We start from the raw sequence: 13,786 nt of genomic DNA, 5'->3' as shown, positions 1-13,786 counted from the left end.
TGCGCACAGCGCCTCCCAGCTCTGCGGTTACATGCAGTGCGCACAGCACCTCCCAGCTCTGCGGTTACATGCAGTGCGCACAGCGCCTCCCAGCTCTGCGGTTACATGCAGTGCACGCAGCACCCACCAGCACTGCGGTTACATGCAGTGCGCACAGCGCCTCCCAGCTCTGCGGTTTCATGCAGTGCACGCAGCACCCACCAGCACTGCGGTTACATGCAGTGCGCACAGCGCCTCCCAGCTCTGCGGTTACATGCAGTACGCACAGCGCCTCCCATCACTGCGGATACATGCAGTGCGCACAGTGCCTCCCAGCTCTGCGGTTACATGCAGTGCGCGCAGCGCCTCCCAGCTCTGCGGTTACATGCAGTGCACGCAGCACCCACCAGCACTGCGGTTACATGCAGTGCGCACAGCGCCTCCCAGCTCTGCGGTTACATGCAGTTCGCACAGCGCCTCCCAGCTCTGCGGTGACATGCAGTGCGCACAGCGCCTCCCAGCTCTGCGAATACATGCAGTGCGCACAGCGCCTCCCAGCTCTGCGGGTACATGCAGTGCGCACAGCGCCTCCCAGCTCTGCGGTTACATGCAGTGCGCACAGCGCCTCCCAGCTCTACGGTTACATGCAGTGCGCACAGCGCCTCCCAGCTCTGCGGTTACATGCAGTGCGCACAGCACCCACCAGCTCTGCGGTTAGATGCAGTGCACGCAGCACCCACCAGCACTGCGGTTACATGCAGTGCGCACAGCGCCTCCCAGCTCTGCGAATACATGCAGTGCGCACAGCGCCTCCCAGCTCTGCGGTTACATGCAGTGCGCACAGCGCCTCCCAGCTCTGCGGTTACATGCAGTGCGCACAGCGCCTCCCAGCTCTGCGGTTACATGCAGTGCGAACAGCGTATCCCAGCTCTGCGGTTACATGCAGTGCGCACAGCGCCTCCCAGCTCTGCGGTTACATGCAGTGCGAACAGCGTATCCCAGCTCTGCGGTTACATGCAGTGCGCACAGCGCCTCCCATCACTGCGGATACATGCAGTGCGCACAGTGCCTCCCAGCTCTGCGGTTACATGCAGTGCGCACAGCGCCTCCCAGCTCTGCGGTTACATGCAGTGCGCGCAGCGCCTCCCAGCTCTGCGGTTACATGCAGTGCGCACAGCGCCTCCCAGCCCTGCGGTTACATGCAGTGCGCACAGCGCCTCACAGCTCTGCGGTTACATGCAGTGCGCACAGCCCCTCCCAGCTCTGCGGTTACATGCAGTGCGCACAGCGCCTCCCAGCTCTGCGGTTCCATGCAGTGCGCACAGCGCCTCACAGCTCTGCGGTTACATGCAGTGCGCACAGCCCCTCCCAGCTCTGCGGTTACATGCAGTGCGCACAGCGCCTCCCAGCACTGCGGTTACATGCAGTGCGCACAGTGCCTCCCAGCTCTGCGGTTACATGCAGTGCGCACAGCGCCTCCCAGCTCTGCGGTTACATGCAGTGCGCACAGCGCCTCCCAGCTCTGCGGTTACATGCAGTGCGCACAGCGCCTCCCAGCTCTGCGGTTACATGCAGTGCGCAGAGAACCTCCCAGCTCTGCGGTGACATGCAGTGCGCAGAGAACCTCCCAGCTCTGCGGTGACATGCAGTGCGCAGAGAACCTCCCAGCTCTGCGGTTACATGCAGTGCGCACAGCGCCTCCCAGCTCTGCGGTTACATGCAGTGCGCACAGCGCCTCCCAGCTCTGCGGTTACATGCAGTGCGCACAGCGCCTCCCAGCTCTGCGGTTACATGCAGTGCACACAGCGCCTCCCAGCTCTGCGGTTACATGCAGTGCGCGCAGCACCTCCCAGCTCTGCGGTTACATGCAGTGCGCGCAGCACCTCCCAGCTCTGCGGATACATGCAGTGCGCGCAGCACCTCCCAGCTCTGCGGTTACATGCAGTGCGCGCAGCACCTCGCAGCTCTGCGGTTACATGCAGTGCACGCAGCACCTCCCAGCTCTGCGGTTACATGCAGTGCGCGCAGCACCTCCCAGCTCTGCGGGTACATGCAGTGCGCACAGCACCTCCCAGCTCTGCGGGTACATGCAGTGCGCACAGCACCTCCCAGCTCTGCGGTTACATGCAGTGCATGAAGAAAATCCCAGCTCTGCGGTTACATGCAGTGCGCATATCACCACCCAGCTCTGCGGGTACATGCAGTGCGCACAGCACCTCCCAGCTCTGCGGGTACATGCAGTGCGCACAGCACCTCTCAGCTCTGCGGGTACATGCAGTGCGCACAGCCCCTCCCAGCTCTGCGGGTACATGCAGTGCGCACAGCACCTCCCAGCTCTGCGGGTACATGCAGTGCGCACAGCACCTCCCAGCTGAAGTAGGGAGTGGTGAGAGTTGAGTGGTTATTGTTGAGTGCGAGGTTGTTTAGCGAGTGGGGAGCTGAGTGAGGGGTTATTTTGACGTAGGGAGTGGGGATGATTAGAGGGGTGACATGTTCCCACAGTTTCATTGTAAGCTTTTTATTCTGCGGAAGAACAGAGATTTGGAATAATTGTGTCTTTGTAAAACCAGGTGGAGCTAAACCGACAACATCGCATTCACAAGCTCCAGGACCAGGAGAAGGCCGCGTCCTCGCCATACATCAACGTGAGAACGGTATTCCTGCGGAAGGTATTGAAGCAAGGCAGATATGTCGTCATCCCCACCACGTTCCAACCTGCGATCCTCAGCGACTTCCTGCTCCGAATCTTTACTGACGAGCCATCAGATTTCCGGTACCCCCTCTCCTCCGTCCATCTGCTGCTTCTCTCCTCTGAAAGGGGCGATCCGAGCGATATCCTGCATGGGGTTTTTAAATAAACCCGTTCTGTAGTATTAGATACTTACTACCTTATTTTTAATTTTCAAATCCAACTCTTAATGCCATTTTTAATGAGTTTTAATATACTGATAATACTTCGATTTCTATAGCAGGTTTATCCCACCTCCCCAGCAGTGCGCGAGCTTTGTAACACTTACTGTTTGTGATCATTTGTAGCCAAGGTTCCCAACAGTTTGAGCTGCAAACTGTAACAATTGATTAATGTTACCTTAGTAATATAAGAATACATAGTAGCTGCTGAGTTACTCTGACCGAAGGATTGATTTGAAACGGAATGAAAGGCAGTCATTTAGTGAACCCTGGGAAACAGGATTTTGCTGATTGATCACGGGAGAACCAAGCTTAGGTAATTAGTTTTAAAAAAAAGTAAATCAAATGCTGCATATATTAAAACAAAAATAATACATATATATTTTTAAGCTGCTTGGATTGCCTCTTGAAGAGTGGCGCATCTTCATGAGATAGGGGACCTGAGGATGTGAACGTATTGGCTGGCTGTTTGGCTTCCTGGGGAAAGTCCCTCTGGCGCCCGTGACCTTGAGCAGGGCGTATGGTGACATTCATAAATGAATACTTGTTATTGGATATGTGCTGGTCAGTTATCTGGCTTACCTGTTTTATATTGCAGTGATTCTATGGAAACCCCTTTTGATTATCAGCAACGTCCTCTAGCGTTTAAATGTAAGAATGGCACTGGGTACATGATTCATGCTTTTCCATTGTGTGTTTCAGGTAACATTATATTCCACGTGAATAAAATTCAACTGGTTTATGATATTTCCTGAGCCCGTCTGACTACCCAGCCTTTGCACTTATTACATGAAATCCTGTTTTCATTACCCAGTTATTGGAGTAATTCCTGACTTCCTGTTCCAGGGGATAATTAAAGCAGAGGTTGGCGCTTGTCCACTGACATTCAAATGTGGCTTCCTTAATAAAAGAACATGTGTTTACCATTGAAACGAGGCCCAGCTTCACCTACAGAATTGTAACACTTGGAAATACAAACTTTAATTCATTCTATTAAAATATTGAGCCACGGAGAATCTCCGCTAGCTGTCCCGGGACTGACACATTTAATGGTGGTTAGAGATGTCCTCGGAGGAATTGGCGAGTGGTCCTCCTATGTGACCAGCCCATAAATACAGTGAGGCCTCCTGAGTTTGGGTTTCAGGCAGACCAGTGTAGAATCTTCCTGACCCTTGTATCTCGTATGCGCCAGGGAGCTCCTGGCTGATAAACCCAAGATGACGTGCTGGAACCTTCTGTGTGGTTACCCTCAAAGAGTCACCCAGGTCCTGGTTCAGAGTGTGGAAGGAGTCCAGCGGCAGAGTGGGCCTGGGGGTAAGACACAAGCATTTCAAATACTTGTAAAGATGACATCCCCTATTCTTAATGCACCGATCCCTGTGCTGTTATAATTCCCTGTGGTGTTCGATTGGCAAAGTGCAGTGTGATTGATAGGTGCTAGAGAATAAATACAAATATATACAGCTTTGCACTGAGACCCTGCAGCAGACATTTGTGATTGCTTTTCTCTTGCGGGTCCCACGGGCAGTGAGGGGGGAATCAATCATTTGATCACACCTTAAATTGGATCAATTGCTCTTGCCTGGGAAAAAAGACAATTTGTTCTGAGCCCGGCCAGGGCGCCCGGTCACTGATGGATATAAGCAATGGCTTGATATCGGCCTGCGTAACCTCTTGCAGGAGCTATAAGTACAGACTTTAGCTGATGTACCTGCAGCCCAACGCTCGGAGTGATTCAACACTTTATTCTGACTCCTTCCCAACAAGCGTACGTAACCTCTCGCTGCCAGTGAGACCGGCAACGCAACGTCGAACCGTACGGTATGTGATTAGGATGGAAACAAGGAAAGGGAAGGAAATCTAGAATGATGGTGTAGGGCAGGAGTGGGCAACTTCACTCCTCAAGGGCCACTAACAGGCCAGCTTTTATGGATATCCTTGCTTCAGCACAGGTGGCTCAATGAGTTGGTCAGTCGTTGACTGGCTGATAAAGTCGTTGACTGGCCAACTCCAGTTTTCAAGGGCCACCAGCAGATAAGGGTTTATGGATATCCCTGCTTCAGCACAGGGAACTCAAGCAGTTGTTTAGTCTTCGACTGAGCCACTGAGTCACCTGTGCTGAAGCAGGGATATCCATAAAAGCGGGACTGTTGGTGGCCCTTGAGGACTGCGTTTGAGACCCCTGGTCTATAGTACAATATATAGCATCAGCAATGTGGATTGATTTGTAACTTAATAGTTTATTGATCATTAAATTTTTGAAACATTGTTTCTAATACATTTGATTGACCCTTTCACTGCTGCAGGGGTGACCGGTAATCTGATGCTGTTTCTTCTCCGCAGGAGCTGATCTGTACGTCATCATTAAATGTGAGAGAGAGAGTGTCAGCTCAGCAGTCCACAAAAATGCCACCGGCGCGGTGTTTGGCACGCATGCGATTTTCTACCGCAAGAGCATCAACGAGCCTATCAGTATTCAGGTACAGCTATAAAAACATGACATCATTGTGTCCTACCAACATCACATCACACAGTCATGATGCAATAATACTGTGACATCATAACAATAAGACCATTACAATGTGACATCATAACACAGCTTTGGAACACAGGCTGCTTGACATCTCTTTGTTATAATGTGTACCTTGCCCAGCAATGTTCGCCTTGCAACACAAGTTTGATTTGTAACAGTTTTGCAATAAAATAAAAGCATTCGGGCATGTAACTCCTTTTCAAATGAAGTTGGTCTAACCCCTGCTGGAGAATATTTGATCCCCATTCATTTGACTAGAGCTGAAGTCTGCAGCGCTCAGAAGCCGTCTTCACAGCACACTGAATCCAGGCCTTAGACTCCCAAAGTGTCACTTTTGGAAAGCCCAATGACAAATGCCATAGAATATACAGTTTATATTCAGTAATAATTCTGCAGTAATCCCAGCATTGCCAAAGGTAAAGTCACAGCGACAGCCATCTTTAAAAGTCCCCGGCAAATATGCCCCACCGTTTCTACATTAATATTTCCCGTGATTGAAGACACTAAAAGGGTTTGACATTCAAGTTAATAAATATTAGGATGAAATGTAAAGACGCCTTTTTTTTTGTTTTTTTTTAAGAGGAAAATATATTTTGATGAACGGAGTGCAACCATTTAATTTAAACATGGCACAAAAACAATCTCCGCCTGGCCCATAAATGGCTCCTTAGGGCTTCAGAGGCCTGTCAGCCAATCCCTGCAGGGAGACACATGTTCATCAGATTGTTTCCCGGACTAAAGGATACAGAATATCCTGATGGAATGTGAAGTAATTGCAGCTGGTGCTAAGCAAATGCTGGATCGTTACCCTGTTACCCCGAGGCCCAAAACACTCACACTAGGGCACGATTTCTTGATCATTTTTTTTTTTTACATTTTGTTTCCTCATATGGGATCCTTTTGCTTCTGCAGAACATAGTACAGGAACACCCCGCATTAACATACGCAATGGGACCGGAGCATGTATGTAAAGCGAAAATGTACTTAAAGTGAAGCACTACCTTTTTCCCACTTATCGATGCATGTACTGTACTGCAATCGTCATATACGTGCAGAACTGATGTAAATAACGCATGTGTAACAGGCTCTATAGTCTCCCCGCTTGCGCACAGCCTTGGTACAGGTAGGGAGCCGGTATTGCTGTTCAGGACGTGCAGACAGGCGCATGCGTGAGCTGCCGTTTGCCTATTGAGCAAGATGTACTTACTCGCGAGTGTACTTAAAGTGAGTGTCCTTAAACCGGGGTATGCCTGTAGATTTATTATTGTTAAATAAAGCTCATATTAAACCGATCCTTAACTTTCCAAAAAACATATTGGTTCATCATTATCTAACTTCTTGCTAGCAAAAGGTTAACTAACCAAGATAGTGTTAATAATAATGCATAATATTCTAGGATTGAAACGCCCTCTCTTGTATTCCTGGGCTCTCACAGCTCTGCAAAGTGAACTTTGCGTTACCCACTTGCGAATCTTTACTTAGATTTAACTTTAGATTATTACTTCATTAAAGCAGTTTGTTTAATGTGAAAAAAAAGTGTAAAACAAAAATTAAATGTGGGAGCAGAGTGCCATGTTATTTACACGGCACATTGGAGGCCTGAGCTATATTCCGGATACCCGGATGAAATACTGTACGTGTCTATGTAAAATTGCATATTATCTGGTAATATTGTAACACCCATCAATTAAGTGTTATCAGCATTCAATATCTCTCTCCTTTGTAATCCGTTACCTGGATTTGACTTGGCTCATTATGAATGTTTTCCTCATTTACAAAGAATTTAAAAACAGCAAAGGCGACGACCCCGTGTTACTGTATTTATACTGTGCATGGAAAGCGGGTGTGGATTCCCTGACACCCGGGGGATGTACTGCCTATGGTGTAAACGGCATATTGTCTCTAACATGGTGGGATCGATGAATAACAGCGGCAGGAAAGGGGCCTGCGTCGGCGAAATCTTCTCTTACTGCAGTTCACATGTGTAGAAGAGCTTTAATTATCCGCTGAAGATGCAGCCTTTTAAATAACCCCCAAATCCCTGCGTACACCCCAGGCAAGAACAGGAGTAATGTGTTGAGACATGGTTAGCTCCAGCGACATCCAATGCCAAGCCTTTCTCGTCTGCTTTCCCCTGCAGGTCTGGGACAGCAATGTCTTGTGTGACCAGTTCTTGGGTCAAGTGCTTTTGGCCGCGTCACCCGGAGACACCAGAGAAGTGCAGAGTCTCCAGCTGCATGGCCGGGACGGCCAGGAAGCAGCAGAGATGCCAGGTCGAATTAATGTCAAGGTTGTCTCCTCTGACGACCTGGTTGAACTGTGAATGTACGAGTCCTTAGGACATAGACAGGACTGCGAGCGGGGAACAGTCTGGGATCCTGGTACAGATGACTCATGTACAGCCACTAGAGAATTGCATCTGTAACCACTGTGTGATGTTACTCACGAACGAAGGTGTACACACACACACACACACACACACACACACACACACACACACACACACACACACACACACACACACACACACACACACACACACACACACACACTGTGGAGTGTTGTAGGTACGAATTCAGGACGTTAACACCATTTCTTGTGGCAGTGCACATGCAGAACAAACTTGCGGGTTGGATAGTGTCGTACATTATAATTGTTTCTCCTGTATGAAGACATCTAATCTACATTGTGTTATAGTACAGGGGCGCACACTTTTTTTGCTGCCCTCCCCCCCCCCCACCTTACCTCCTCCGTTGACCACCCCTCCTCCTTACCTCGTGCGTGGTCGTGTGACGTCACGTGACCCGCGGCGTCATTTGACGTCACGTTACCAGGGCAACTGTGACGTCACATGAACACACAGCGTCATTTGACGCCATGCGTCCTGAATCCCAGGAAGTAGAGGTTGCAGAGGCCTCGCACGGTCCCCTGGCATTTAATTTAAATGCCTTGGGGAAGCGCTGGACCTCTGCGGCCCCCCCCAAACAAACCCGCTTGCGCCCCCCAGTTTGCACAACGCTGTTATAGTAGACACAGACACTACATAGAAACAGTATTTTGTGTGATCAGGGCACAGCAGATATTTGAATATAGATATCACATCAGTAACCCCCTGCCATGGACTGTTAAGATCGTAAGGACCTAACCCTTTGTTGCTTTTGCGATTTCGCCCGCTGTGGACAGAGGTGAAGAAAAGACACAGGCAGCACTCACACAATAATTCGCCTGATTATGACAGTGGCTTATCACATACATTGCTACCAGCCTTACAATGCAGAGCTATTATTCAGCGATTTGCTACGTCCGCAGTGCGTCTGTATGTAGCTACTGCAGGAGTGGCCAACTCCGGACCTCAATTGCCACCAACAGGTCAGGTTAAGGATATCCCTGCTTCAGCACAGGTGGCTCAGTCAAATACAACCACCTGTGCTGAAACAGGGATATCCTTAAAACCTAACCTGTTGGTGGCCCTTCAGGACTGGAGTTTGTCCCCTTCTGCCTTATTGTGTAATGCAGGCTATTGCGTCAGGGAAGTTACAAATCGCATTGTATGTTAACGCTTAGCACCTTAATACGAGCAGCTTAACCATCGTGATATTTTACATACAGTACTAAACACTTGGACCACAAAGGGAAGGCTGTCGCTACAGACAGGTATCATTTAGGTCTCGACGCCCTGTAGAACACAGGAAGAGAACGTTTTTCTAACAGCGCAGATACGTTTGGTGACGCCCGATACGGTATAAAATTACCCAGGAGCAGCGGAACGCCTCGGTGTACATTAAATAGGCATTACTTGTTATTCAGATGGATGGGTGATTACCAATCAGTATCGGCTCAATTAGATTGCAAGCTCTTTAGACTTGGGAGTAATACGAATTGTTCCTGAATATTTCTATCTTCAAAGCTAAATAAAAACAAAACAAACTGACATTACAGCGGCAACCCTATTAAATGTCAGTCACTTACCGAGACTGCGCGTGTTTTCCGCCTAAACGCCACCTTTACTTAACCCTTTCAGCATTCAAGAAACCTGCAGTGATGTTGTGCTGTTTGGCGGATAACTTCCACTGCAAGGGTTAAAAATATTATATTATATATACACAGTTTTCATTGGTATGTTTTCCTACAAATTAAAGCTATTTTTATACACTACATTGTATTTTATTTCAAAACCTTTTTCAATAAAATCGCTAATAAAAAAATGTTTCTGCATTTGTTTTTTTTTATTCGTGGTTTTGCTTTTAATTGAACCAGTTTAATATCTCAAAGAACAAACTTTTCCAGCCCCCGGCAGTAAAAATGGTTAATGCCTTTACCGCTAAGGGTGATTTGCTGCGTATCTGAAAGTGGGGTTCCATGCGCATTAAGGGACCTCAGCATTCCAGTACCGCACCTCGTGGCTTCTCCGTGCCAAAGTGGCAATATGGCAGACAAATATCTAGCCATATTTACCAACCCTGGGGTGGTCAACTCCAATCCTCAAGGGCCACCAACAGGCCAGGTATTAGGGATATCCCTGCTTCAGCACCGGTGGCTCAATCAGTGGCTCAGTCAAAGACCTGTGCTGAAGCAGGAATATTCAGAAACCCTGATCTGTTGGTGGCTCTTAAGGACTGGAGTTGGCCACCCCTGTGCTAGAACTTTGCTTCAGCACAGGGGGCTCAGGCAACAACTGAGCCACTGATTGTGCTGAAGCAGGGATATCCTGATAACCTTACTTGTTGGTGGCCCTTGAGGACCGGAGTTGCTCACCCCCGGCCTAAACAGTTTTGGCATACAAAAACAAGCCAAACAGTGTAATTCATGCAGTGGTTTTATCTGGCGTTTTAAATCTGTGCAATATGAAAATGTCTAATACCCCAAATGGGTCTAACAAACTTTTTTGGAGCAAACTTTTTGCACAGATAATTCTTCTAAAATACACTGAGGCATAAGTATCAAGTGAAAATAACAACCAAGAAAACAGTCAGAAATCATTGAAATCAAGAAGCTTTTTTTCATTGATGCATCTTCTGCCCCAAAACTGCACCCCTTCTTCTGCCCCAAAACGGCACCCCTTCTTCTGCCCCAAAACTGCACCACTTCTTCTGCCCCAAAACTGCACCACTTCTGCCCCAAAACTGCACCATTTCTTCTGCCCCAAAACTGCACCCCTTCTTCTGCCTTACATACACCTTGTAATTGATAATTACATAGCAGATGAGGTTGAAAAAAAGACACGCGTCCATCACGTTCAACCTATGTTAAATGTAAACGACAGATACTTATCCTATATTTGTATTTAAGAGTATTTTGTCATTGAAATAAATTGATTTTTATTTTGCCAAAGTGAGAGTTTACATGAATACGCTCGGACCCCTAAGACGTAAACAGCATGCAAGGTACGTCTCAAACTCCTGTACCGGACAAGTGCAGAATTCCTGCACCACAGGGCTCCCGAACACGTGCTGCAATAGGGGTCAATAGGAAACACAAATCGGTTAACATCTTAAGTGCTGTGATTCAGTGGCAGGTCGCTGTGGCAGCCAAGAAATTCAATGGGATGCCAAATGGTGCAACTCGTTTTATTTGCCAAAAAAACGGGCAGGTCTGGGAGAAATCAACAATTATTCTAATCCGATTTGCAGAGAGAATAGCTACAAATTCAGCCTTCTGCGGTAAGGATAAAAATAAAACAAACAGCAGAACATGGTTTCGGAATTCAATCTGTTTATCACACGCCAGCGGTTGGATGTGAAATGTACACAAGTTGCCAGAATATCAGGTGAATTTTTACAGTTTATAGTCAATGAACCTTACAATTAGATTTCATAGAGCAGGGATGGCCAACTCCAGTCTACCAACAGCCAGGTATTGGGGATATCCCTGCTTCAGCACAGGGTGTACAATCAGTGGCTCAGTCTTTGACTGAGCCACCTGTGCTGAAGCAGGGATATCCCGCAAACCTGGCTGGTTGGTGGCCCTTGCAGACTGGAGTTGGCATCCCTGCACTAACCCTCAATAACATGGGCACGTCTTTGTGTATGCAGTGGGGAGAAATATTTGCTGGAGAACTACGGTTTTTATTAACCCCTTCTTTGACAGAACAGCCTTTGGCTCACTGCTTCGTGGTACTCTAGGGATTATTCCAAGCTGCCAAACATACACCTCTAACGTCTGGTACCTCTGAGAATTAGCACCCACACCACAAAGCCAGGTATTTCTAACTTTTATTCACAATACTGCAGATCCAAGTTTCAAACTGCAATATTTGTTTTTATTTTTTTACACTCAAGACACAGTCATGCACAATCCATAGTTCAATTTTCCTATTGCTTCAACCACAATTTAAATTAACTTAAAAATGTCCAGAACAAAATTGAAAAGGATTTCTTTAAAAAAAACAAACAAAAAAAAAACAGAGAATTGACGCCGAGATCTGCGGAGAAATCTCCGCCCCCAGCGCGTCCGTAGCATAAATAACTTAATTCAAATGGTTAAAAAAGTACCTTTTCCTTAAAGTTACAGAATGATATCACTACACATTTGTTTTATTTTACAGATAACACGCCCTAAAAAAAGGAATGTACAGCAAATATGGAACGGTGCGGAGAAACCATGGGGATGTAAAATCATATTTATGACACCTCATTTTCTTTCTTGTTTTGTGTTTTCTTTGTTTTTGTTTTTTTTGCAGGGAAGTCACAGCTTGCAAATTATCCAATCCCTCCCACCACGGTTTGGGGAAAAAACAGGGAGAGGGACCCTGGGAAATCTATTTTTCTTGATGTCTACTGTAGCGCTATATATCTCGCTTGTTTATAACAGGGGTGATAAAAAAATGGCAGCCTATTTACACAAGCAATGGTTTTGCTGAATACAATTGAAGGCGTATTACATGATTCCAGGACCCACCAAAAAGTGAAAACATTGATTGTTACAAGTATCTTTCTCCCTGTGCTTCATCTGATGCAATTTGAGAGGGATTGAACAATTCAACCCAATAAATCTACTTTAAATGATTTACTTGAGGGACTCAAACGAATAGAAACACAAATTGTGTTGTAGGTGAAAACAGCCGCATGTCATTGGTAGAAAATGCATGTTAGAATTGTTGCAAAATGATGTCACCGATCTCACAATGTCCCCAGTTAGTGAACCTGCCACGGGTGTTTTGTTACCAATTCGTGACCCATAGCTAGGTAGTAGGGTCAGGCTCAAGTCCACCCAAATAAGCAGAGGAAATGCACATTTCACATACCCTCTTTTCTCATAAGCCACTGATAGGTTACAGTAGCAGCCCAGTTCAAAAGAAATACTTGTCTGTAATGATTCCTCTTACTGGCCCTATGGGAGTTCTTCAATGATGCTATTGTTAGAGATTTCACAATCTCGCACAATTCTTCTTACAAAAGTCCAGTCTCCGATCTACATCTATAAAGATTTCTCCTATTGGGCTAATTATAAATGATCATACAACTTGCAGAATCTCTCCAGGTGCCATTGACCTACCGATGGCCATCACTCAAAACACAAATTACCAGCTGTTGGAAATAAATATTACCAAACGGCTTTAGGTGAACTGTTGTAGAAGTGCTTCACCAAAGATGGTACTTGCATTTTAAAACTGCAACGGGGTTAAGCATCAGTTAGCTTGACATCGCCAACAGCCAATCAGAGTATACTTCCTACCTACAATTTTCGAAGGACCATTGAGTTTTCCCACCAGAAGTCATCCATTCTAGGAACGACGACCCGTCCCTGTTAGAGAGGCCTGCAGCTCATCGCAGAGCTTTACCCGAGAGCCGAGACGTCAAAGGCTAGATACTTCTGCATGCAGGAAATGCAGGTTCAATTCCCCGGCAGGGGGGAAAGTATTCTTGCCTGAAACTTGGGCTTTCACCAATAAATACATTTAAAAAAAACTAATTTAAAAAGTCAAAATTGGCTACAGAATATTTATAAATCCAAGTGCTTTGGGGTCTTGAAATTGCTCATAGCGCTAAGCTTCGAGTGCATGCAGTTTTCTGATGCCAGAACCCAGCATAATCTCACGTAGGTTTTATTTTCACTTCAAAATATAAAAATGTGAAGAGTTGAATTCAAAATACCTGCAGATATAATGCATGTTACCCCACTGGGGTCGCCGTGCTGGCAAAGTCCTGGAACACCAATAACCAATGAATACTCCGAGACCGGCACAAAATTACAAACGGAGGGGTCTTGGATCTGTGGGGTCATTTGGAGTCACGCGGATTCTATGCAGAAGGCAACAATGAATTCATATTCCCCGCTCATTCTTCCGGGATGTTCCTTTGCCGAAAACATGGGGGGGAGACTTACGGATATCTTCTGTCTCATTCCGCCATTGTTGTTTGATAC

The 13,786-nt window shown here is 46.9% G+C and overlaps 2 protein-coding genes across 7 annotated transcripts in view; one reads left to right on the top strand and one right to left on the bottom strand.

Moving 5' to 3' along the window:
• CAPN6 (calpain 6) overlaps positions 1-9,492 on the top strand; it is a 52,989-nt gene extending 43,497 nt beyond the window's left edge. For all 4 annotated transcript variants that reach the window (XM_075573471.1, XM_075573468.1, XM_075573472.1 and 1 more), the window contains 4 exons: positions 2,550-2,752; positions 4,082-4,203; positions 5,233-5,369; positions 7,563-9,492. In XM_075573471.1, coding sequence (XP_075429586.1) covers positions 2,550-2,752; positions 4,082-4,203; positions 5,233-5,369; positions 7,563-7,745 — 645 coding nt within the window. In that variant the 3' untranslated portion in view covers positions 7,746-9,492. The remainder of the gene's footprint in view (positions 1-2,549; positions 2,753-4,081; positions 4,204-5,232; positions 5,370-7,562) is intronic.
• A 1,483-nt stretch (positions 9,493-10,975) lies between these two features.
• PAK3 (p21 (RAC1) activated kinase 3) overlaps positions 10,976-13,786 on the bottom strand; it is a 103,938-nt gene continuing 101,127 nt past the window's right edge. For all 3 annotated transcript variants that reach the window (XR_012788435.1, XM_075573473.1, XM_075573474.1), the window contains one exon: positions 10,976-13,786. This exon is cut by the window's right edge and continues 1,651 nt beyond it. The gene's annotated coding sequence lies outside the window, so the exon portion shown is untranslated.

The sequence above is a fragment of the Ascaphus truei genome, chromosome 16 (assembly GCF_040206685.1).
Source record: "Ascaphus truei isolate aAscTru1 chromosome 16, aAscTru1.hap1, whole genome shotgun sequence".
Taxonomy (NCBI): Eukaryota; Metazoa; Chordata; class Amphibia; order Anura; family Ascaphidae; genus Ascaphus; species Ascaphus truei.
The sequence above is the reverse complement of the archived record's forward strand: the minus strand, read 5'-3'. Positions and strand labels throughout refer to the sequence as shown.